This window comes from Myotis myotis, unplaced genomic scaffold, assembly GCF_014108235.1.
Source record: "Myotis myotis isolate mMyoMyo1 unplaced genomic scaffold, mMyoMyo1.p scaffold_m19_p_2, whole genome shotgun sequence".
NCBI classification, from domain to species: domain Eukaryota; kingdom Metazoa; phylum Chordata; class Mammalia; order Chiroptera; family Vespertilionidae; genus Myotis; species Myotis myotis.
The window spans coordinates 1,689,747-1,716,162 of NW_023416324.1; the positions used below are offsets into that span (position 1 = coordinate 1,689,747).

At 57.7% G+C, this 26,416-nt stretch overlaps 1 protein-coding gene across 10 annotated transcripts in view; it reads right to left on the bottom strand.

Moving 5' to 3' along the window:
• The window catches only part of ACOT7 (acyl-CoA thioesterase 7), a 67,445-nt gene that overhangs the window by 31,533 nt on the left and 9,496 nt on the right, over positions 1-26,416 (bottom strand). For all 10 annotated transcript variants that reach the window (XM_036348842.1, XM_036348845.1, XM_036348847.1 and 7 more), the window contains exons 2-4: positions 7,083-7,200; positions 3,121-3,277; positions 193-284 (exon numbers count right to left, since the gene is read on the bottom strand). In XM_036348842.1, coding sequence (XP_036204735.1) covers positions 193-284; positions 3,121-3,277; positions 7,083-7,200 — 367 coding nt within the window. The remainder of the gene's footprint in view (positions 1-192; positions 285-3,120; positions 3,278-7,082; positions 7,201-26,416) is intronic.

The window sequence follows — 26,416 nt, forward strand, 5'->3', positions numbered from 1 at the left end:
TGGGATAAAGGGCCCGGCGGGGTGTCCCTGGGGTCTGGGCCAGCCACACTCACATACCCAGCTTGAATGAAACCTACGCGGAGAGACAGGGACCCCTCCCCGGCCCCACCTGGCTCTCCGGGGGTGCCTCCTACCATCAGAGTGGCCGGCTTCTGTCATCTGCCCCGTGAGAAACGGAAGGGGCCTCCTTACCACAACCGGAGGCACCTCCAGGACCTTGTCCACATTCTTCAGCGACAGGGGCACGTACCACAGGGTGGCCTTATTGGTCAGCTTTTTGGTACCTTCAGAGAAGAAAACCACAGGAGTGAGGGCCTGGGGAAGGAGAGCGGGGCGCCAGGAACGCCACCATCTGACCCCTGACCCCCAAGGCCTTTGGCCATGACGTGCAAGCACAGGCCCCCAGCAAGGGACCCTCCCCACAATCCTGTCATTCCCAAAGGCTGCTGGGAAGACTGCAGGTCACCTGGTTCAAGGTGTGTGTGTGTGTATGTGTGTGTGCACGCGCACGCGTTCCCCAGGCCTGTCGGCTTTCTGGCACTTGCTAACACGGAGGCCCCGAAACCAGACATGCTGTCTGTGAAGGGGTGTAAATAGAGGGCAAAGTGGGGCCGCCCCATCTGCTGAGAAACCTGGGCCAAAAGCAATCACTGGGTCCACACCTCTCACTCTCACAGGAGGAGCCTGAAGCTCAGAGAGGTCAACGGGTTTGCCTAGGGTCACACAGCAAGTCGGTGCCATTCTGAGTACAGACCTAGGCTTTCTGGGTCCCAGGAATTTCGGGGAAGTATTGGCAAGGATGTCTTTTAAAAATTGCCTCTTACGCCTGGCTGGTGTGGCTCAGTGGTTGAGCATCGATCTGTTCCTGGACAGAGCACATGCCTGGGTTGTGGGCTCATCCCCAGTAGGGGGCGAGCAGGAGGCAGCCACTCGGTGATTCTCTCTCATCACTGATGTTCATCTCTTGCTCCCTCTCCCCTCCTCTCTGAAATCAGTGTGTATATTTTTAATTCCTTTTCCACGGGAAACCGCGTGGAATGGAGGTAGCGGGACGGCGAGGAGCGGCCCAGGGACCGGGGAGCCCTCCAGGCGCTCACTTCCTACAGTTCCTCCCGACCTGCCTTCCCGAGGTGAGCCCGGGGCTGCGGCTTCCTCCCCCCACCTGAGGGCGTGATTAGATCGATTAGAGCGAGAGCGTGAGAGAGAGAGAGAGAGAGAGAGGCCATGGGGGCAGCTCTGGCCCACAGCACCTGGGACAGCAGGCTCCGCGTGCGGGAGCCACAGGAAACATGGGGAGCCTTTTCACTGAACTCCGACTGAAAGCGAACCTGACAACCTGCTTTTGGGAATAAAGATTTCCTGTCTGACTCAGCTAGAGCCAGCCTGACGAGCTGGTTTCCATGGAAACCCGGAGCGGCCCTCCTCTGGACCCAAATGAGCGCCATGGAGCAAATGAGGCAAAACATACTAATTGCACTTTCCCCATCATTTAATAAAACCATCGCTAGGCAGCTGCGGCATTAGGAACGTCTACTTCAGAACCTGAGAGCTCCCAGCTACTTCCTGGAGCAATTTACAGCAATCACACCCCAGTTAGCGGAATATTTTGACAGTTGCCGGAGATGAAGAGCCGCCTGCCTGCCTGGGTGTGTGCTCGTTCAAGTGCCTCCCGACAGGCACCGTGGCCCGGGCGGAAGGGACACACAGACGGGGCTGAGAACAGAGACGTCGCGCAAACAGCTCATGTCCAGCTTTGCCGGCTGTCCCCCTGCCAACCTCAGTTCCCGTACCTGTCAGAGCTCACCGCCCGCCCGTGGTGTTCGTGAGGGCCCGGCACTGCTCGGGGCGTCGGGGACTGAGGTGGACAAGGCAGCCGCAGCCCTGTCCTCAGAGGGCTCACACCCCCGGGGACATGTGGGCAAAAAGAGACACAACAGGACAGGGAGGCCTTGGGAGACCAGGGTCCCAGAAAGAGACGCAAACAGATCCAAACATGGGGGACCCAGGCGAGCATAAGAAAGGGACGGCTCTTTAGCGGGGTCCAGGGCAAGATGACCAGGACGTGGAGAAAAGCCCAGCGCGTCTGAGAGCTGGGCAGTGCCACCCCGGCCTGTCTGAGCGGCTTCTCCGCTCTCCTCTGGGGGCAGTTCAAGTCCTGAGGGCCATCTGCAAGGCCGCGGCACGGGGAGGCTCAGGGAGGTGGCGCACCTCCTGAGGGCAGGGCTGTCTCCTCGCCCTCTCTGCCCTCACGCCAACGAGGGCTCTGTGCCACAGCCTGAGACCCGCAGCAAAAGGTCCCTTTGATGCCAGAGCCACCTGCCCTGTGCAGGGCTCGGGCCACAGACGCGAGGCACAGGCACACTGACCACTCCCCCACCCAGGCCCTTGCTCAGCTAAAGGTCCGGTGTTCACTGCAGCCGGGCCTGCTGAGGCCACCAATGTCACCCTGTTCTCCTGGCCCTGGGGGAGAAGCCTCTAGCCGCTCCCCGAGCTCTGAGCTCAGCACTGCAGGCAGCCTCAGCCCAGGAGGGGGGCGGTCGGGAGGAGGGGCGAGGCCCAGGCAGCTCCCTCCTCCAGAACCGGGTGGGCTCAGGCTCTCCTGTACCTGGGTGCGGGGAGGGGGGTAGAGTGGAGGGTTGGGGGGCAGGAGCAGCCAGGGGATGGAGGCCCTGTTCCTCAGCAGCAGCCGGGCTATAAAAAGCAGCCAGTGCCAGTTAGAAGCAAAGCCACACTCCCCTGCAGCGCCCAGTGGGAGGATGAAAACGGGTTTCCATGGTTACCACACCAAGGAAGAGAATATTCAGATCAAACCAGAGTCAAAGGTCGCCCAGTGAGCTTCAGCCTAAACCTGGTTTGGGGCAGGGGAGTGGAGGGGGGGGGGGAGCAAGAGGTGCAGAGGGAGCAGGGGCACCTGTGCCCTCCCAGCCACTCCCACGCTCTGCCCGGGATGAGCTGCCAGAGGCAGGGCGGGCAGGGCTCCCACACTCAGACCCTGGGCTCGCTGCTGACACAGGCCGTGCCGTCTCCCGGTAGGAGCAGCTGCTCACTTTGTGGGGGGAGCTGGGACCAGCGCCCCGAGCAGCGCCCCTCCACCCACCCGAGCGGGGAGCGCGCGCTCACCTGTGAGGATGTTCTCAGACATGACGTGGACCTGCACCTCCACCGAGTGCTTGGACGTGTAGGTGATCTCCGCGCTGACGTGCGCCACCTCGCCGATGCACATGGGCGACAGGAAGTCGGTGCGCTCGACCCGGGCCAGGACGGCCACGCAGCGCTCCTGAAAGAGCAGACACGGTCAGCCCGGCGGCGAGCCCCGCCCCGGAGGTGCTCCCCCACGCGGCCCTGACTCTTTCACACATTCCTAAGGCGACACCACGGGAGCGCGCATGCCCACGGGACCCTCCAGAGATCGCGCGTGACCGCGGGTGGGACTGCGACCGGCGTTTTGCTTTTATCCAATCTTCCTACAAAAGACACGTGTGACTTGCCTGATGAAAGGTGAGAAAGACACGCGAGCTTATATGGGAACTTGGGAAACAGAGACAAGCGGACAGAGGAGGGACGCCCCTCCTCCCGCCACGGACGACGATTTCTGTTGTGGGATCTCCCTTCCCAGGCGTGTCCCCTAAGAACAGGGGTTCGCCGGCTCATGGGTTCCTGTGCCTCGGTCTGTTTTGCAGCTTTCGTCCTTAAATAACTGTGTAAAGACTAAATTCACACTTTCATGCTCTGCTCTCACTCAGCGGGAGGAAAGGTAGCCTGCGGTGATGTGACAAGCTCTGAGCATCACTGGTCTTTTATGTAAATTTCACTTCTCTTGCAACCAGGCAACCCATTCTCATGACTCAAAATTCAAAAGGAACAGAAGGTCCCCAGCCCCAGGACATTTGGTAAGCAGGCCAGGAAGTCCTCGGGGCTGCAGGGCCTCTACAACCCCCCCCACCCCCGCTCCACCACCACCACCACCACCACCGCCCCCGCCAGGAAGCTCATCTCCTGGGACCGAAGGACTTCTCCACACGCCATTGCAAAAGAAGTTCATGGCTGAATGGACTGGAATCCGTTGTTAGAGATTTGGGCCAACCCCACTGTTAACGATAAGTAGCTCAGTGCCGAGCACCCTTGGCCTTGCTTTCCGTGGTGGGGACTGCTTCCCGTGTGGGAAGGACAGACACGGGGACGTATCCCCAGGGCACTGCTCAACAGGCCACAGTGCCGGAGTGGCCCACTGTCACCTGCGAACTGCAGACTCGAAGGACACCTTGTGCCTGAGCAGAGGCTGTGGGTCCTCATCGCCTCACAGGGCGCTGAGCGCCTGACTCCCCACCGGAAAGCAGCGTCCATTCCAGGAGCCTGGCCAGCAGCACGGGTCTGACTGCGGGGAGGGCCGGGGAGCAGGAGAGCTCACCACGGAGAGCCGGTCAGGCCCTGGGCCCTGTGAGGCTGGAGGTGGAGGCCTGATCAGGTCTCAGCAAGGCAGGGGTCAGGGTGACAGCGAAAGGGCCACGCCTGCTGTCCCCACTCCGCCAACACTCTCACACACACACACACACACACACACACACACATACAAACACACACACACACACACACACACACACACACACACACAGGCTGGCAGCACAGCATCGCAGGGAACACAGGGAAGGTGGCGTTGCCTTTAAGTCAGTTCATGTGGCTACAGCACCACCCACTGGCAGAGGCTGGACAGGCAGTTCAGCGGCGCGGGCAGGAATGAGGGGCCAGCTTGCAGGGCTGCGGGCGGGCGGTTAGCCTGTGGCATGGATATGCCACACGGATGCCATCCACATCAGCATCTTCAGTGGGACCGCACGCGTGGGCCCCGGGCGGATGAGCTTGTGGAGCCGGCTCTGCGCGGCGCTGGCATCGAGGGAGGAGGGCAGAGCGCCTGCCCGGCCGGGCACTGGCTGGAGGCCACGCCACACGGCGCGGTGCTCTGAAGAGGGCGGTGTGGGACGGGGCAGCTGCAGAGGAGGGGACGGTGAAGGTCTGGGGTGGGCACCCCAGGCAGAGGGCAGAGCAGGGCCCCAGCCATGGCCGCTCTGGAGGCGTCGGGAGACTGAGCAGGCCGCTCACCTTCTAGTCCACTCGTCCCAGTTGCGTGAAGCTTTAGCGAAGGGCATTAGTGCTCCTTCCGTGACCAGAACACGAGTGGGATGCCTTGAGGCAGAGGCCCCTCTCGATGCTGTTCCGATGGTGCTCTTAGCACAGACCCGTCCAGAGCGCGCGGGCCGGCCCCGGGCGTCCCTGCTGCTCCCGGGGGGAAGGCCACGCAGAGACATCAGGCCGGTCCTCCAGCTTAAAGCACGGAAGGAGGGGACTGCGCTCCGCCTCTCAGGCTATCATCCCACGGCCGTGACAAGGCGTGGGCTACTGTGGGGGGCGGAGGCCTGGCTGTGAGCGGCTGTTCCCGTGGGTGGAGCCCACAGTGCCCGCGTGCCCGTGGGTGAGAGGACAGCAGGGCAGAGAGGCTCCAGGTTTGGAGCCTGAGTCACGGCCAGGCCGCTTCCCGAGGAGGAGACTGTGGAGAAGCAGCCTGGTGGCCCCTCAAGGTCAAGGGGACGATGAAGCATCGGTGCAGCCAGGCCTGGACACAGAACCTCACAACTGTTTAGGCCACAGACTGGATGAGACCACCAGGGAGTGTGGATGGGGGTGTCCCCTGTCCCTCCCCCGAGGCCAGCATCAGCCCCTGGAGCTGCCCTGGGCTCACCACCCCTCCTGAGCCTGGAGGCAGGTTACTCTCTGGGGACACCAGCCCGGAGGCACCGCCAAGCCGACCTGTCAAAGCTGCCCCTCTCACCCCCCAGGCTCACGCCAGGGAAGGGGGAGGAGGGGCCAGGGCTCAAGGCACGGGTTCGAGGCCTGGATTTCCAGCCCAGACCAACGACCTGCCTCCCTGTGTGGCTTCAGGAAACTATTCAACCTCCCTGGGCCTCCGTTTCCTGCCCTGGGCAGTGGGGTTGGTGAGAACAGCACTGCCGCGAGGACTACATGAACAGCACTGACAGCAGCGTCACACTCGCCTCCCAGCCTCCTCCTCCTCACGCCTCAGTCCTGGGGCTCCTCCCCCCAATGCCCAGCCTGTCTTGTCAGCCTGCCTTGGACCCTCAGCGTCTCCCGCAGAGGGTCTGCCAGGCGCCTGGCCCCCATCCCAGCCCCAGCCGCTCAGGCTCAGGTTCAGGCTCAGGCTGCCTCCCCGTGGCCACCAGAGGGCGCGCTCTGAACGGGATGGATTGGCCCCAGAACGCCCTGGGCACCAGGATGAATGCAAACTCCTAGCCAGGCAGGGAGCCCCTCCTTCCCAGGCCATGTCCACCCACACACTCACCAGCTTGGTTCATGCTACAGGCACACACGTGCACGCTACACACACACACACACACGCACACGCACACGCACACCAGCGCTGGATCTGCCTCTGCCCAGCACAGCAGGAGGCCCCCTGGGGCCGGGGAGGTGCGTCTCAGGCACACAGAGCCACACGCCTCCTGCTGGCCCCAAGGTGGTGGCTGTGGTGCAAGACAGACCCACCCCCCCCCCCACCCCCACACCCCAGGGTGGCTTCTCCCATGCCAGCCAGACTTCAGAGAAAATGCCAGGCCCCACGGGTCTGGGGGCACGGGGCCTGCCCTCGTCCCTGCGGTGAGGGACACCATAATCGGTGCCTGGGGCTTCACAGGCACCCAGGGGTCAGCCAGGGCAGCGGAGGGACTGGGCCCAGGGGGTCTGTGTCTACTATAAACTGCCACCCATGCAGGCATGGCTCTGTGAGGTCTGGACTCCAGGAAGATTCTAGAAACCACGACTCTTCCAGAAAGGAGGGCAGGTGCTTAAAGGTGCCGTTGGCAGGCCCTCAGCTCAGTCTGTCGGCCCCCAGCCCCGCCCCAGCTGAGCCCCAGCCACACGGCGTTCCAAGGGCCTGGCCCAGGGATGATTGGGCCGCAGCCTCCGGAAGCCCCCACGGCCTGGGAGTCGGGGGCAGGGAGGCTCCTCCACCAAACTCCCCTCCTGACCCCCGGGGGGCAGCGCCGCACGCAGACGCCTGGGGCCCCACTCACCCCATTCTGGCTGTTGCAGTGCCGGGTGCTGATGATGACCCCCGCCTCCTCGATCATCTTCAGGATGGTCCCCCCGTGCACGTTGCCGGCCACGTTGGCGTCGTCGGGCCGCATGATCCTGGGCGGAGGGAAGAGGCAGGATGAGGCCTCTGGGAAGGACGTCCCCACGAACAGTGACAACCGGGGAGAGGACAAAGGGACCGCTGGCTCCCCGAGAAGGAAAAAGACCTGTCCCGTGTTTGGTCCGGGGGTGCTGTTTCCGCAGAGAGAGGAGGGCAGGGGGCCTGCCCCTGGAGCCCCGGCCGGGGAGGGGTGATGGTGGGACCTTTGTTGGCAGCTGCCCCTCCCGGTTCCCATCAACCGGCAGAGCTGAAGGAGCACAGGACACAGGCTGCGGCCCCTCGGAGGACGAACAGGCCCGGGGCCACCTCCAGGGGGAGCCCCGAGGAGCAGCTCTGAGACGCGGGAACGCCCAGCCTGGCGGCCTGCAGGGGCGACCTCCACCAGCTGCCCCGGTGCCACTGGCCACCTCACTTCCCGGGAGGAGGGAAGGGGGCTCCATGGAGTCTCTGAACCCAACAAGCCATCGCGGGCTCCTCCCCGCAGGGACAGGCACTGAGCACGTGCCACGGTTCCCGCACGCCCAGCACTCACCCCAGGTCACCAGCCTGCTCGGCCCGCGGGCCAGCGTGGCCCCCACAGCACCCTCCGCCGCCTCCGGGGGGCCTGCTCCCCTCAGCAGCCCGGCGGCTGGCAGCCTGAGGGCGGTCCTGGCTCCAGCACCAACGAGCTGGGTGCCCTGGCCAGCTGCCCACACGCTCACCCCTCCACTCCCGGGTCTGTAAACACCCAACTGCCCTCTCCCCGCGGGAGGGCTGGGCTGACCACACGAGAGAACGCGATCGGCGCCACCAGAAACAGTGTCCACCCGCGGCGGCCTTCCTCTCTCCTGAGTATTCAGCCAGCTTACTGCAGGGCACCCACATCCCGGGCGGCTGACAGCTGTCGGTCTCTGTCGCCCAGGCCCAAACAAGTACCACAGCCCATTCAGGGGACCTGGCTTCTCGCCCCCCATCACTGGCGCAGGGGCAGCGGTGCCAGGGGAGCCCCCAGAGCACAGGAAAGAAGCGTCACTCGGCCTCTCAAATGTTCACTTAAAAATATTTTGAGCCCTGGATGGTGTTGCTCAGTAGTTAGAGTGTCGGCCTGTGGACTGAAGGGTCCCAGGTTCGGTTCCTGGTCAAGGGCATGTGCCTGGGTTGCAGGTTCATCCTCGGAACCAGTCAGGGCACGTGCAGGAGGCAACGAATCAATCAATATGTCTCTCTCACATCAATGTTTCTCTCTCCATTTCTTCCCCTCCCTCCTTCCACTCTCGAAAAGTCAATGGAAATAATGTCCTCTATTGAGGATGAACAATAACAACACAATAACAATTTTGAATCAATGGGTTAAAGACTTGAACGTGGGACCTGAAACCAGGCGGCAGGCTGCCTGACAGCGGTCTCGGGGATGACTGTTTTGGATGTGACACCAAGAAACAAAGACAGCAGAGCAACGTGAGCAGGTGGACGGCGCCAAGCGAAAAGGCTTTCAGCGAAATGAAAGGCGCCCTAGAGTGGGAGGACGCACCTGCAAATCATGTATCTGAGAAGAGGTTAATATCCAAAATATATAAAGAATTTAAAACGTTCCACTTAAAAATGGGCGGAGAAACTAAATAAACCTTTTCCAAAAAGCACATACAAATGGCCCCCAGGTACAGCTCCACATCACTAAGCTTCAGGGAAACAGATCCAAACCCAGAGAGACATTGCCGGGGTCTTGTTCCAGCATCTAGAAGGTTCAGCAATCTGGAGAAAGGCTGTGTGTGACTTAATAGAGTCCAGTGACGAAATGTAATTTTGAAAGGCATTGGGCCCAGGTCAGAGGAGCTTAGCTAAAGAAACTAAGTTCTCCTCGGCTCAGGACTCCATGCTTTTTATTAACACAGTTTGTCCTGAGTCGAGGCAGATATATACACTTCAAAGGGTCAGGGTTTCATATACAGAGTCCCTTGTCAGGTTGGGGGAATTAGCCTACGCTGTTCAGGTGCTTGGCCAGTAGGAGGCAATAACATGTAGATTAAGATGCCCTGAGCTGCTTGGCAACCAGCAATCAATTTAATGCATCCTTTTCAGGCTGCGGAAATGCCCTCAGCCACTCCCAACAGGCATAACATATGTGACCCAGCCCTTGTTGAGCCCCAAGTTTCATCAACCTTTCCATGAAACTCTCTCCATTATGACGTGCTGGAACTGGCTTCCGGCAAGACATCACCTCACGCCTGCCAAATGGCTGTTATCAGAGACAAGAAACAAGTGAGGTGAGGGTGTGGGGAGGGACCCCGCGCGCTGCTGGCGGGGATGTAAACGGTGCAGCCGCCATACACAAGTGTGAAGGTCCCTCAAAAACCTGAAGCTAGAACTGCCACATGCCCCACAATCCCACTTCTGGGTACGTGTCTGAAGGAAATGAGATCTCTGACTCAGAGATACGGGCACCCCATGTTCACTGCAGCGATACTTAAACATGTGACAGCCTAAGTCTCCATCGCCGGATGAGTGGGTAACAAAGACGTGGTACACACACAATGGAACATTGCTCGGCCATGAAAGGAGACCCTGCCATCTGCCACCACATGGATGGGCCTGAGGGCATGATGCCGAGTGAGATAAATCGGACAGAGAAGACAGACACCGTATGATCTCACTTACATGTGAAATCTAGAAGCTCAAAATCAAAGGTGCAGAGAAGAGACTGGTGGTTGGGGGCGGGTGTGTGAAATGGGTGAAGCGGGCCCTCATCGACCAATGGGAGCTCAAGGGTAGAGCCTGATGGAGGCTGGATCTGTCCATCAACTCCCCGTGCACAGTTGTCACAGTGATGCCAAGGGCAGGAGTGTCTCCGACAGATGCCTCCACCCATGATTAACCAGGTGTGCTCAAGTCACTCTCTGCAAAGGAGGTCAGGGTTCAATTCTGGTCAAGGGCACATGCCTGGGTTGCAGGCTTGACCCCCAGTAGGGACCGTACAGAACACAGCCAATCAATGACTCTCTCTCATCATTGATGTTTCTAGCTGTCTCTCCCTCTCCCTTCCTCTCTGAAATCAATCTATATATATATAAAAGGCTAATATGCAAAGTGTCCCCTCGGGAGTTCGACCGGGAGACTGGGAGTTTGATAGCTTGCTCTGAAGTGCACTGACCACAAGGGGGTGGTGCAGTGTGAAGGAAGGCCCCGGCTGACAGCCAGAAGGCCCTGAATGGCCCTCATTGCTGGCCAGGCCTAGGGACCCTACCCATGCATGAATTTCGCACACCGGGCCTCTAGTATATATATATTAAAAAGGACAGGCATATAGACCAATGGAACAGAACAGAGACCCCAAAAATTGACCCACACTGTTACAGTCAATTAATATTTGATAAAGGAGGCAAGAACATACAATGAAGTAAAGACAGTCTCTTCAACAAATGGTGTTGAGAAAACTGGACAAACACATACAAAAAGATGAAAATAGACCACCAACTTCACAAGAATAAACTCAAAATGGATAAAGAGGAGCATTTGGTATATGTTGTCAGCTAGGTTCAAATAAACTCATAAAATTTAAAAAAAAGAGCCAAAACCGGTTCGGCTCAGTGGATAGAGCGTCGGCCTGCGGACTGAAGGGTCCCAGGTTCGATTCCAGTCAAGGGCATGTAGCTCAGTTGCGGACACATCCCCAGTGGGAGATGTGCAGAAGGCAGCTGGTCGATGTTTCTCTCTCATCGATGTTTCTAACCCTCTATCTCTCTCCCTTCCTCTCTGTAAAAAATCAATAAAATATATTTTTTAAAAAAATTAAAAAAAGAAAAAGAATAAAAGACTTAAATGTAAGCCATGAAACCATAAAAATCCTAGAATAAAACAAAGGAGTAAAATCTCAGATATGTCACACAGCAGAATTTTTGCTGATACATCTCCTAGGGCAAGAGAAACACAGGAAAAAATAAACAAATGGGATTACATCAAAATAAAAGGCTTCTGAACAGCAAAAGTAACCAGCATCCAAATGAAAAGGGAGCCACAGTATGGGAGAACATATTTGCCAATGACAGACTGATAAGGGCTTAATTTCCAAAACATATAACGTATTCATGCAACTCAACAAAAGGAGGACAAATAGTCCAATTAAAAAATGGGCAGAGGACCTGCAGAGACACTTCTTCAAAGAGGAAATACAAATAGCCAAGAGACATATGAAAACATGCTCAAAGTCACTAATCATCAGAGAAATACAAATTAAAACAACAATGAGATGTCAGCTCACACCTGTCAGAATGTCTACCATCAACAAATCAACAAGTGCTGGGGAGGATGTGGAGAAAGGGGAAACCCGCCTGCACTGCTGGTGGGAATGCAGACTGGGCAGCCACTGTGGAAAAGAGTATGGAGTCTCCTCAAAAAATTAAAAATGGAACTTCCTTTTGACCCAGCAATCCCACTTCTGGAAATATATCTTAAAACCCCGAAACACCAATCAGAAAAGATATGTGCACCCCTATGTTCACAGCAGTGTTATTTACAATAGCCAGGGTCTGGAAACAGCCTAAGTGCCCATCAGCAGACGAGTGGATAAAAAGCTGTGGGACATCTACACAATGGAATACTACACAGCTGTAAACAAGAGGGATCCCTTACCCTTGGGACAGCATGGAGGGACCTAGAGACTATTATGCTGAGTGAAATAAGCCAGGCAGAGAAAGACAACTATCCCATCATTTCACTTATATGTGGAATCTAATGAACAAAATGAATTGACCAACAAAGTAAGACCCAAAGCCTGGAGGCATGGAATAGACTGACATACCTCCGTGTGGGGGTGGGAGCACAAGGAGAGATAAACCAGAGAACTTACATACTTACTAGAAGCCCGGTGCACAAAATTCATGCACAGGGTGGGGGGGTCCCCTCAGCCCAGCCTGCACCCTTTCCAATCCAGGACCCCTTGGGGGATGTCCGTCTGCCAGTTTAGGCCCACAGAGATTGGGCCTAAACCAGCAGTCAGACATCCCTCCCACAATCTGGGACCACTGGCTCCTAACTGCTCACCTGCCTGCCTGCCTGATCACCCCTAACTGCCCCCCATGATGGCCTGGTCACCCCCAACTGTCCCCCCTGCCGGCCTGGTCGCCCCTCCCTCCGCCGGCCTGGTTGCCTCATGCAGCTTGTTCGGTCGTCGGTTCAGCTGTTTTGGTTGCAACAGTCGCTTAGGCTTTTATTATTATAGACTAGAGGCCCGGTGCGTGAAAATTCATGCACTGTAGGGGGGTCCCTCAGCCCGACCTGCCCCTCTCACAGTCTGGGAGCCCTCAGGGGCAGGAGGCAACCCAGTGATCAGGGGAAGGTGATGCCTCATCACACCTCTGCTGCTGCCACTGCCGGCAGTGCAAGCCTTGGCCAGCCCTGGTTACCTGAGCCTTGGGTGGCCCTGGGCAGCTGGGGAGCCGCCTGAGTGGCTGGGGGGCTGAGGAGACTGGGGGACTCTGGAGGCAGGCGTGTGGAGCGACCGCATGCCTGCCGCCCCAGCGGGGCTGAGGGGACTGGGTGCCGCCATCTTGTGGCTGAGGGTGCCGCCATATTTGAGGGCATGGCAGTCAATTAGCATATTCCCTTCTTATTGGCTGCAGGTGCTGCCATCTTTGAGGCGTGACAGTCAATTAGCATATTCCCTCCTTATTGGCTATGGGTGCCACCATCTTTGAGGGTGTGGCAGTCAATTAGCATATTCCCTCTTTATTACATAGGATATGCATAGCCCATGGCCTCGGGCAATTGAGTGGTGAAGGCCTGGGGGGTGGGTAGGGGCTGGGTGCAGGGGGATAAAAGGGGGAATGGGAGACATCTATAATACTGTTAGCAATAAAATATATATTAAATAAATAAATAAAACAAAACTATTACTGAAAAAAAGAAGAAGAGGGAGATTTGGAGCCACACAGGGAGAAGGCCATATGACAACGGAGGCAGAACCGGGAGTGACGTGTTCGAGAAGGAACATGGCATCGCCAGCCGCCACCAGGAGCTGGAAGGAGGCTTCAGAGGGAGCACGGCCTACCAACGCCTGGACTTGGGGCTTGTGGCCCCGGACGGGGAGCATGCATTTCATTGTTTTAAGTTTCCTAGCCTGTAGTCGTTTGTTATGGCACCACAAACTCATATAGCCTGGCCCCCTGCAGCCCCCACTCCACCCCAGAGGCCGCAGCATGTGGCCTGGGCGAGCCCCGCTGGCCCTGGGGCCTTGGTGGCCGCTCCTCAGCGGGCTGACCCCTGCCTGCCCCCCTCACAGCTCCCTGGCGCGGGGCCAGCGTCTCTCCTCTGGCTGGGAAATGTCAGCGCTAAAATTAAAACAGGGCTGTGAGCGCCATGGTAACGGGCGGGGGCCTTGTTTATCCGACAGTGAAGCCAAGCATCCATCTGTCACAGGCGGCGGCGGCAAGCACAGCCGAGACCGTGCATCTCAGCTCCCACCTGCACCAAAGCCGCGGCCGGAGCCCCGCGGTGGTCAGGCGGCCCCGGGGCACAGCTCCCAGGACCCTCCCGGATGGCGGATGGCGCTGGAGGCTCCCGGGTCCTGTCCCTTCGGAATTGGGCTCAAACCAGAGAGGCAACCACAGACCCTCCGCCCCTCCCGGGGGTGGCACAGGGCAGGGCCTCGGAGGGGCACCCAGGAGGCAGGGTCCGAACGGGGTCTGAGGAGGGGTGGGGGGGAAGCTGGGTGCCATTCCAGGCGGGAAAGGTGGGGGGCAGGACGGGTGCGCAGCAGACAGCTGGACCTCAGGTCAGGAAGGCCAGGGCCAGGCGCACATGAGCAGCGTCTCTCTCTGGGGCCCGGGGGGAAACGGGCACTGCTTATCCTCTCCACTTTGCCGCTGACGAAGGTTCCAGCAAAGTCCCCTCAACCCCCAGAGACCCCACCGCATGCCCCAGAAGAGGCAGGGCCAGGAACAAGCCGGGTCCTCCGAGGCCCCCAGGGCAGGGCAAGGAACCAGGGGAAGCGCCTGTTCCCAAGAACCCGGGCCCAGGGCCAAGGCAAGCAGCGCAGCCACGCTCAGCAGACACAGACCCGCCGGTGCGACAAAGGGCAGCGAGACCAGGAGACAAGCAGCTGCGTCCCCGGTCCGGTCCCGGCTCCGCCCGTGATGGGACCCCGCTCAGAGCGCAGGTGGTCACCCGGAGGCGGGACTTCCTGTCCTGGCTTTGCTTAACCACCTAAGGTCAGGGATCAGCGAGAATGGGCCAGGCACGGGTGCCCCGCCCTCAGGAGGCCCGCCACCCTGTTGGACACATGGCCACCTCTCCTCTGCCGCCTGACAGCACCAAATTGCCCCCACCTGCCACCATGGCCCACACAGGGTGCCTGCGACTGGAGGTCCGTGCTGGCTGGGGAGCCGAGTGTCTGGGACACCCCAGGATCAGGGAGGCAGGGGCATCCGCAGCTGGCATCACCGAGTCACCTACCCTCCCACCGAGAACACCATCACCGCCTCCTGCCGTGCAGGGCCCTGGGGAGCACGCTGGCCTCCGGGCTACCCCGTCGTCCAACCAGCAAGAGGCTGCCTTGCCCTTCTGAGGAGCTGACCAGAAGCCAGTTGCCATGGAAACCTCACTTTGTAAATAATTACAAGGAAAAAGTAAATCTACAAGCCCTTCCGCTGCCCTGTCAGGAGAGCAAGCAGCCCTGGGAGAGGGCAGCGCCCTGGGGTCTGCCTGGCGGGACCCCCACCAGCCCCGTCCACAGCCACCGGACAGGCGGGAGGGCAGGGCTGAGGGCCAGTGAGCTTGTCCCATCAGATGCTCGCCCTGCTTCCTGCTCGAGGGAGCTGGCATCTGAGACCGTCCCCGCAGCCCCTCCCCCAGCTCCAGGGCCGGTGAGCCTGTGCAGGGAAGGGGAAGCGGTGTCGCCGGCACCCCACCCCCAACAACCAGACTCACTTCCCCTTCCTGCACCGGCTCAGGTGTGCAGGCTGCCAGGAGAGGCCCAGGTCCCTCCCCTCCGGAAGGGCCTGCACTTCTCCCTGCTCCTGCCACCGCCCTCCACGCCCTCCACAGGCGTCAGGAAGAAGGCAATTTGACAGCAAGGGTGGCCCTGGGGCAGGTGAGGGGAGACTGGGAGTGGCATGACCAGGCTGTGCCCAGCGCCACCCTCCGCAGGGCCTTTGCCTGGGGAGCCAGCAGCCAGCAATAAAATGGAAAGCCCGCCCGTGTGCCCGGAACAGCTCGCCGGCATGAATGAATGAGTCAGTCCTTCCAAAAATCTGCCATCCGGCCTTGGCTCTGGCACCAGGCCACCTGGCCTGTGAGGCGTCTGGCAGGTGTTGTCAAGAGATACAGTGAGAGCCGTAACTGGTTTGGCTCGGTGGATAGAGCGTCAGCCTGCGGACTCAAGGGTCCCAGGTTCGATTCCGGTCAAGGGCATGTACCTGGGTTGCGGGCACATCCCCAGTAGGAGGTGTGCAGGAGGCAGCTGATCGATGTGTCTCTCTCATCGATGTTTCCAGCTCTCTATCCCTCTCCCTTCCTCTCTGTAAAAAATCAATAAAAATATATATTTTTTAAAAAAAGAGAGAGATACAGTGAGGACAGAATGCTGCTCGGCTGGGCGTGCGCGCTGCGCTCTCGCTCACAGGCCACATCCAGGGGCACGCACTTCTGCTTCTCTAAATGGCCGCCAGGCCACACGCTTCCTCACGCGCAGATCGTTATCGGTGCCCGTGCCCCCCGCCCCGGCCCCCCCCCCCCCGCGAAAAGAAAAAGGAACCCCCAGACTGAGCTACACCACAGCCCTGGGTTCCTGGTGCTGCCCCAACCTGAACCCAGAGTCGGTGCTGCCGGCCAGGGAGGGAAGTGGCCAGGCCCCCTGGACTGTGCCGGCAGGGATGCTCAGCCGGAAGCCAGGCAGGGCGGTAAGGAGCTGCCGACCACCCAACATGTCGACCTGGGGGGAAGTCAGGGCTGAAAACCTTGCCAGAAAGCCTTCCCCACCCTCATGCACCCCCGTCCCTGAGTCCCCTCAAGTCAGCTGGGTGCTCAGGACCTGTGTGCTTGGCCTGCCCAGGGCAGCAGCCGCCCCTTCCTCCTGCCTCCCCCCCTGCTCTTCCCTCCCCTGAGCTCAGAGGCCGGCAGTGCTGCTTCCAGCAGTGAGCTCGGTGCCCCAGGAGGCCGCATGCTGGGTCTGGTCAAGTCCAGGGATCACCTCGGGCGGAGAGAAAAGGCCCCCACGGCCTCGGGGCACCCCAGAGCCGAGTGTCTAGATACCTGAGCTCTTCCCCAGACCCCCACCCTGGCCACCCCAGAGTTTTCTCGCAGCCCCCCAACTCACGGCTGGGTCTTCTCCCTGGGAAAGACCTCATCGACTCGCTTCCTGAGCACCTTCAGGGACAAGCCGCGCCGAAGCAGGAGCGTGAGCATGGTCTCTGCGTCTCCCGGTCCCTCCCGAAGCCTCAGGCAGATGGGGCTGGAGAGGCCCCGTCCTAAAGCAGTGCCCTTTGGACTTGCCTCTCCCTGCGATGTGGACACCGTGCCTAAGCAACCCCAGTTCTCCTCTGGAACACAACCATCCAGACACTGACACCCCAAGGAACACAACCATCCAGAAACTGCCATCCCAGGGAACACAACCATCCAGAACCTGTACCCCAGGGAACACAACCATCCAGAACCTGTACCCCAGGGAACACAACCACCAGAAACTGACACCCCAGGGAACACAACCATCCAGAAACTGACACCCCAGGGAACACAACCATCCAGAAACTGACACCCCAGGGAACACAACCATCCAGGAACTGACACCCCAGGGAACACAACCATCCAGGAACTGACACCCCAGGGAACACAACCATCCAGAAACTGACACCCCAGGGAACACAACCATCCAGAAACTGCTATCCCAGGGAACACAACCATCCAGAAACTGACACCCCAGGGAACACAACCACCAGAAACTGACACCCCAGGGAACACAACCATCCAGAAACTGACACCCCAGGGAACACAACCATCCAGAACCTGTACCCCAGGGAACACAACCACCAGGAACTGACACCCCAGGGAACACAACCATCCAGAAACTGACACCCCAGGGAACACAACCATCCAGAACCTGTACCCCAGGGAACACAACCACCAGAAACTGACACCCCAGGGAACACAACCATCCAGAAACTGACACCCCAGGGAACACAACCATCCAGAACCTGTACCCCAGGGAACACAACCACCAGAAACTGACGCCCCAGGGAACACAACTGTCCAGAAACTGACACCCCAGGGAACACAACCATCCAGACACTGACACCCCAAGGAACACAACCATCCAGAAACTGCCATCCCAGGGAACACAACCGTCCAGAACCTGCACCCCGGGGAACACAACCATCCAGAACCTGCACCCCAGGGAACACAACCACCCAGAACCTGACACCCCAGGGAACACGACCACCCAGAAACTGACATCCCAGGGAACACGACCACCCAGAAATTGGCATCCCAGGGAACACAACCGTCCAGACACTGACACCGGGCACTTCTCGGCTTCCCACAGAGCCATGTGCTCACTTGGGCAGCACTCCTGTCTCCGGCACCCACGATGCTGGGTGTCCAGGACTCACAACCTGGACCTGCGGCTCCAAGGTTTTTGTTCCGTTACAGCCAAAGTATAGGGCCTGGAACACTCTGGGAATGAACCGCAGCTGAGTGGGAGCTGTGTCACTTCCTGGCACTCTGGTGAGCAGAGGGGAGGGGTGTATGGATGCACATCATACGTCCGTTTATTTATCGTTTTTGTTCCATGTGGTCATTAGGAAAACAGGTGAAGCAGACACTGTCCCTAATTTTGGAGGGCATTTTGTCCTCATCTGTCCAGAATACATATTCTGCTGCTTTGGGGTGAAATGCTCTAAATATATAAATGAAAAAAAAAAAATCACAGGAAATAGGAGTTGAAAGAGATCTTGGAAATTAGCTGGTTCAAGTCCCCACTTCTACCTGAGAGGAAAGCGGGGATGCGCAGTAAGGGAGCCTGGCCCCGCCCGAGGTTAGGGGATGACAAAGGGCTCATACTGGAGCTGGGTCAGCAGGAAGACTGCCAAGGAAGCGCACCCTCCCTGCCCACAGACACACTGTCCTGCCCGGCCAGCGGGGCTCAGTGGTTGAGCATCGACCTATGAACCAGGAAGTCACAGTTGGATCCCCAGTGAGGGCACATGCCCAGGTTGCAGTGGGAGCCATACAGAAGGCAGCCGATCCATGATTCTCTCTCATCATTGATGTTTCTCTCTCTCTCTCACCTTCCCCCTTGCTCTCTGAACTCATAGTAATAATAATAAAAAGACATGCTGTCCTTGCTATCAAAACACCAACCAGAGAGGAGGGAGAGCAAGATATTGAAAACCTATTTGAAGAAATAATGACAGAAAACTTGCCCTACCTGGTGAAAGAAATAGACTTACAAGTCCAGGAAGCACAGAGAACCCCAAACAAGAGGAACCCAAAGAGGCATCATTATTAAAACGCCAAGTGTTAAAGACAAAGAGAGAATCTTAAAAGCAGCAAGAGAAAAACAGTTAGTTACCTACAAGGGAGCACCCATACAACTGTCAGCTGATTTCTCAATGGAAACGATGCAGGCTGTGTGGGCCGGTGCCGGGAGGCGGTGTGGGTCTGCCAGGGCCAGCTGGCCCAGGAGACAAGGTCTGAGGTCTGGGTCCTGGTCGAGGCTCTGTCACACCTGCCACGTGCTCCCAAGTGGTCAGGTTCTTCCCCTGGAACAAGGAGGCTGACACAGAGCCGAGAGCCCCGGGGCCGTCACCCGACCTTGACTCCTAAGCTCCCAGACCTAGCAAAGCCCCTGCGTGGTTGAGCGCCTGGCCGGCCCGTTCAAGGGGCCAACCACGACGCTGCTAAGAGGATACAGGCAGCCACAGGCAGGGAGGAAAGGCTCATAAAACACAAGGCTGATTTAAAAACAGCAACTTGTATTCAAAATGCACGAAGATCTCTTAAAACTCAACAATAACGAACAACCCCATAGGAAAACGGGCCAATGCTCTGAACAGCAGCACGTGGAGAAGACACTGGGGGAAGGGTCCCAACACCGCGGGGCAGGGGGCAGCTACCCGCACCTCCTCCCAGGACCAACCGGAGCGACAGCCCAAATAGCGAGCGGTCAGCCTGGGCCACAGCTGGAGAGCAGCTGGACAGAGGCCTCCCAGCCGGGAGTCTACAGAGGAAGCCGCGTGGAGACTGCTCAGAGGCGGCACTGGCGCCACCCCTCCGTGCAGTGTGCCCGCTAGGTCCTGCCCGAACCGGGTCCTGGAAGAGGTGTTGAAGGGCGACGTGGGGGGTTAGGGACTGTGATGGAAGCAGCAGAACCGGGTGGACTGTTGGCTTCCAGGGCACGATGCTCTGGGGCAGGGCGCTGCGGTACCCTCCTGTTTGGGAGCTTACGCCACAGCTAAGGGCTTATTACCCAACCGAAGGAAGCCCACTTCCTGCCTCCTGCCTCCTGCCTCCTGCCAGGCGGTGACTGCAGGCTCTGGAATGCCCTGTCCTGTGGCGCAGCTAGGGGACAGCGTGGGGAGCTGGCGGCAGTGCCGAGGCCTGAGCTGCTCTGTGGAGATGCAGGAGCAGGAGGGAGTCGATGCGTGTTCGCGTGGCGCCTTCCCCAAGGCCCCTCGCGGTGCAGGGCGTGCTCTCTACGATAAAATTAAAGAATTCCTTCACATCGGCACGGGCGGCAGCGCCTCGGGAGACTAAGTTGAGAAATGCAAATATTTAACTTGTGAAGTACATAAATGACATAGCTGCCTTTTGTACACATTTTGAGTTTGTTATCACTGCCGGTGTTTTTAAAGTGGTAATTCTGCAATAAGGCATAAGCTTTTCAAAGATTTAAATACTGAAAGTCAGCCCCGGCCAGGTAGCTCAGTTGGTTAGAGCGTTGTCCCAATACTCTGAAGTTGCAGGTCTGATCCCTGGTCCGGGCACATGCAAGAATCAGCCAATGAGTGCATAAAGGGGTGGAGCAGCAAATCGCTGCCTCTCTTTCTCTCAAATCAATAAATTAAAAGATTTTAAATATCAGATAAAAATAGGTTTCCTTCCCACTCAGACTCACTTTAATGAGACAGTTTATTTATAATTAGCGTTATGTTATTTCCATTAGTTGAAAGTACTTTTCTTACTATTATGAAGAAAAATCAAAATGTATCATGTTAAAATATAAGAAATGAAAAAAATAAAATATAAGAAATGAAAGTATGTTCTTTTAAAAGGCTATTCTTAAAAAGAAAATTAAATTAAGAATAAATAAAATTAAAAAAAGATAAAAGGCTATTCTTGCCCAGCCAGCGTGGCCCAGTGGTTGAGCATCGACCTATGAACCAGGAGGTCATGGTTTGAGTCCTGGTCAGGGCACAGGCCCGGGTTGTGGGCTCCATCCCCAGTGCGGGGCGTGCGGGAGGCAGCTGATCAATGATTCTCTCTCATCATGGATGTTTCTCTCTCTCTCTCTCCCTTCCTCTCTGAAATCAAGAAAAATATAGCTTAAAAGGAAGAAAATAGAAAAGATGACACTGACACTCAGATGGCAAAGCAGCATGAGATGCTCAGCATCACAGTCACAGCGAATTGCAAGTTGAAACCCCTGCGCACCTGCGGGCCAGACGCCAGGACAGCAACGCTGCGGGGCCCGCGGACGCTGCTGGGCCCGGACGCTGCTGGGCCCCGGACGCTGCGGGGCCCGCGGACGCTGCTGGGCCCGGACGCTGCCGGGGCCCGGGGACGCTGCTGGGACCCGGGGACGCTGCTGGGCCCGGACGCTGCGGGGCCCCGGACGCTGCGGGGCCCCGGACGCTGCTGGGACCCGGACGCTGCTGGGACCCGGGGACGCTGCTGGGCCCCGGACGCTGCGGGGCCCCGGACGCTGCTGGGACCCGGACGCTGCTGGGACCCGGGGACGCTGCTGGGCCCCGGACGCTGCTGGGACCCGGACGCTGCTGGGACCCGGACGCTGCTGGGACCCGGGGACGCTGCTGGGCCCCGGACGCTGCCGGGGCCTGGGGACGCTGCTGGGCCCGGACGCTGCTGGAACCTGAACGCTGCCGGGGCCCAGGGACGCTGCTGGGCCCGCGGACGCGGAGCAGCAGGAACTCAGAGGGGCCCACGCCACGGTTGCCACTTTGGAAGACTGCCTGGTAATTTCCTACCAAACTAAACATCCTCCTAATTACTGACATTGCATTCTACGGCCATTAATTATATTTTTAAAAATGTAAAAATTTAGTAGATACTTGGAAGCAATTAAAGCAAAACCAAGTCAAAAAAATTATCCTGGACAAAAGCCCCACCGTCTCGAAAAGCCGTCTCGTTGGCCGCGGCTGAGTAACAGCGGGCCGTGCCCCGGATGGCGCGGGCCCGTCGCCAACTCCTCCGAGGGCCTGGGTTCCAGGCGGCACCGGGTAGGGGGCGCCGTCATGAAAGGAAGCACAGTGTCCATCAAACAAGACCCCGCTTCCGGCGAAGCGAGGCCCCAGAGGCCCAGCAAGCCACTGAGCGGTTAGAGCTGAGTTCCAGGGGCCACATGGAGCGGGCACCGCCCCGGCGCTTAGAGGAACACGGAGAAGTGTGGCCCTGGCCGGGAACAAGCCGGCAGCTCGCCCACCCGATCGGCTACGCGGCTCAGGTTCCACCGCTGGGCGCCCACGGCAACGGAATGCTGTACTCAGCCGGCTCGGCTCGGGCGGGGCTGGGAGGCGAAGCCTCCTGCGGCAGGTGCACCTCCAGCATGCCCCCTGCCAGGCCGGGCTGGGCCAGGGCGGCCAGGACAGAGGGGGTGGGGGGCCAGAAACCACGCCCACACGCTCCCCAGCCCCCTCCCCAGCCCCCCACACATGATGCCCTTCCAGGCCCCACCAGATGAGTTCTATGGGGTAGGCTTATGGGCATGAGCCAGCATTGGTGGCATCTGGGCACTGACGGCTCAGAGAAGCACTCAGCCTCCAGCCAAGTTTGGGAGACACACCACACCCTGACTTTTAACTCACCCTTCCGAAGACCCAAGCGAGCCACAGGCCGTTTCCAGGCAGCGGGTGGCCGGCACAGTCTCCATCGCCCACCCTCCCTCATGCAGCACTTGCCCTCGGTCAGGGCATGTGATGGGGCACAGAGGACAGACCTGGTTCTAGTGCCCACTGTGCTGACTTGGGCAAGCCACTGTGCCCTCAGTTCCCCATCTGTAACACAAAGGTGATCCCTGTGCCCCCAGTGCTGAGAGCTACCTAAGCGAGTGTGAAGGCTGCAGGATGCCATGGAGCCGGGCACAGGGCTCCTCCCGACAGCTGTCAGGATGCTCTGCTCCACACACATCGCGGGAGGGGAGGGGAGTGGGGAAACTGGTTCTGCAAAAGCAACTCTTTCTTCCGCTACTTTAACTCCTAGTCTGCGAGCTACCTCCCAGTTTGGATTGAAATTCCATTTTCCTAACATTTGATGCCCAATCAAATGTGCCTGCAGGGCCGTGGGGCAAGCTTAGCACGTGACCACTGCATGCAACCTCCCCACTCCCGTGATTCTAACGTCTTAGACGGCCACACTCCACGCTCTGTAGGAAACATAGGGGTAAATCTTTGTGACCTTGGATTTGACAATAGTTTCTTAATATGACAATAAAAGTATGAACAACCAAAAAAAATAGAGCAATTGGACACTAAAATGTACAGCCTTTTGGGCTTCAAAAGATAGTATCGAAGTGAAAAGAATCAAAACCACCGTGAGGCTCGCTCACAGCTGTCCGAATGGCTGTCATCAAGAAGGCAATACTGCCGGGGCAGGGGCGGGGGGGGGGGGGGGGGGGGGGGCGGGGGGGAGGACCCCGGCCTGTTGGTGGGTGTAAATGGTGCAGCCTCTGCGGTCACCGCAGGGTGGCTCCTCATGAAGGTAACAGCTGCCGTCAGAGACGGTCAGGAAGCCTGACAAGTGGCGCAGGGCGCCGGGACAGACAGTTCCACGCCATGCAGTTTCCAGCCGCCCAGCGAGTCGTAAACTCTTGTCTTCCCGACACAAGGACACTCATGAGTAAATGGCTACCTTCCCCTCCCACCAGGTAAACAGCTGGCAGCACCTGCTCAGGAAGCAGGTCACAGAAATTCATTTGGTGCCATTTTGCCAACCACACCCAAGGACGGAGGAAGCCGGGGAAATACGTCTCATTCTGGCATCAGCAGAAAGCTGACGAACACTCTATTGGCACCCCACCACCACCTCCCCTAAAAGCCCCACAGATAAGACCCAGGCGGCTCTCTCTTCCCTCTCGGGCGTGCATCGACTTTTCTCTCCCAAACTCCAAGGGTCCCCCGACACTTGCCGCCGGGCAGCTCCTCCCAGGCGTACCCCGATCCAGCCTCCAAGGCCCCCTTTTCTCTGACTTTCCAGGGAGCTCCCAGCAGCCCACCTGGGCTCGCTGCCTTCCCTGTGACCACACTTCTCGGGGAGCCCACGCAGCCTGCGTGGCCCACTGCTTTCCCATGTTTCCGGGGCCGAGGCAGCCAGCCCAGTTCTCCCATTGCCCTTCCCACCCTAAGCCCGTCCTTGCTTCCCTGTCCCGCCTTTAATAAACATCCTCTCACATGGCTTGGACTGGTCTTGTGAAATCTTTCCTACACCAAGTCAATAACCCACACGCTACTGGCCGTCCGGGGGCAGACTGGCTCTGGGCCCAGTCCCTTTCCGGTGGCAACGTGACCTGGCAATACCACTTCTGAGTTGGTGGGGGTTTTGTTAATCCTCACCGAGGATATTTTTTTCTACTGCCTTTCAGAGAGAGTGGAGGTTGGGGGAGGATAAGAGAGAGAGAGAGGGAAACATCAATGTGAGAGAGACACATCAACTGGTTGCCTCCCCCATGCTCCCTGACCAGGGGTGGGAAGCAAACCACAACCAAGTATACGCCCTTGACCGAGATTCAAACCCTCGACCCTGTGGTGCGAGGGCCGACACTCTAACCATTGAGCCCACTGGCAGGACTGAATTTTTTTTAATCCTCACCTGAGAATATGTTTTCATTGATTTTTAGAGAAAGAGGGAGGGAGAGAAAGAAATAAAAAAAAATTGATGTGAGAGAGAAACATGGATAGGATGCCTCCCTCATGTGTCCCGACTGGGGGTTGAACCCACAACCCGGGTACATGCCCTGACCAGGAACTGAACCCGCAACCTTTTGGTGTACGGGACGACGCTCGTACCAACCGAGCCACGCAGCCAGGCCCTACTTCTGAGTATTTATCTGAAGAAAAAGTATTAATTCAAAAAGACATAGGACCCATGTTCACGGCAATAGCCAAGACTGGGAGCAGCCCAGGTGTCCATCGCGGGTTAAAGGAGAGGTCAGGCCGGTACATGTACACAGAGGAATATCATGCAGCCGTAGAGAGAATGGCATCTTGGCCCTCCCTCCCAGGGGCAGGCCACGCCTTTCGTGTCCCCTCTCCCTCCCCATCTCTCCAGGCACGGCACCTTCCCCTTCCTCACTGCTAAGCTCCCAGGGCCCTTCCTTTGCCTCTGTAACTTGTCTCCTAAGCCCATGTCTTCTACAAATTACTTCTTCCATATCTGTGATGTTATATATATATATATATTTATTGATTTCAGAGAGAAAAGGAGGGGGATAGAGAGATAGAAACATCCATGATGAGAGAGAATCATTGATCAGCTGCCTCCTGCAAGCCCTCTACTGAGGATCCAGCCCGCAACCAAGGCATGTGCCCTTGACTGGAATCGAACCGGGACCCTTCAGTCCGCAGGCTGATGCTCTATCCACTAAGCCAATCCGGCCGGGGGGGGGGGGGGGGGGGTGTACTTTTCTGTCAGTTACACCTGGGAACAGAAACCATTGGCCAGAAAGGGCGTGGCCACGGCAAGGGTGTGAGAGTTTGGGAACACATCATGCAAACAAAGGAGCGCTCTCTCGCACGCTCTTGGCTCAGTGACTGGCTTGCGGGCTCTGTTGTCCTGCCTCCTTGCATTCGCTCCATGGCCTGTGGCCCGTAGCCATGCAGACCTCACACGCAATGGACCAGGAACTGCAGTGGGAAACACAGCTAAGCCCGCCGGACGCTGGACTGGACCCGGCTCCAACAAGGAAAGGAGACTGCGGGCACCGGCTCGGACTTGAGCTCTGCGGAAGCCCAGCTACACTCTATGGGACTTCAGGACTCGGATTTAATTCCATGGAAACAGAGCTTTCCACTAAATCGCATCCTCCCATGCAAGTCTCAGGGATATTGCAAGAAATTCACTCCCGATAGCAATGGGGGGTGGGGGTGGGGGAGTGGTGAAGCCCTCTCCGCTGCTTTAACAGACAACCTAAGATCTCACTTACATATGGAATCTTAAAAAACAAACACACTCAAAATTAACAAGCTCCTAGAGACAGACCGGTGCTGCCAGCGGCAGGGGGGGTGGCTGAGGGAACGGCCAAGCACACAGACTTGCGATGGAAGATAATGGAATGGCGAGGCCTTAAGGTACATCACGGTGACCAGTCTGTAACACTGGAGTGCGTGTTTGAAAGTCGCTCAGAGAATAAAAGTCCTCATCACAAGAAAAAAATGTGTAACTATGTGTGGTAACAGCCGTTGAGTAGACTTTCTATCTCTCTCCCTCTCCCTTCCTCTCTGAACTAAATTTTTTTTAAAAATTTTTAAGTAAAAAGACAGCCCACTGAATGGGAGAAAATCTTTGCAAATCATACATCTGAGAAGAAACTTGTATCTCGTATACTCTATAGAAGGAACTCTTACAACACAAAATAAAAGTGACGGGGGGCCTTATAATCTGATAGAGCACCTGAATTCACCTGGAAAATCATCGCATTAACTTTAAGTCCTAGAACACAGATCCTTCTGAGAACAGAGGGTTGTGGACAAAAGGGGCCACAGGCTGACCTGACAGATCAGAGGCCTGCATGGCAGCCTTGCAAACTCAGACCTAAAGTCACCACCAAGGATGGTCTGAAATTAAACCTTAAAAGCAGTGATGGTGGGCAGTTACATCGTACGCCGGTGTCTTCACTGACAAGGTTGACCTTTACCTTCACTGAGCCTGTCTGTCCTTTTGCATCTACAACATACCCTTGAAATGTTTGGGTCACTTGTAACTTCCCTTTTTCTGGAGCCCCTGGGGCACAACCAAATGTGCTGGGCGCCAGGACAGAGACCACAAATCCCTTCACTATCATGTTAATTGTTC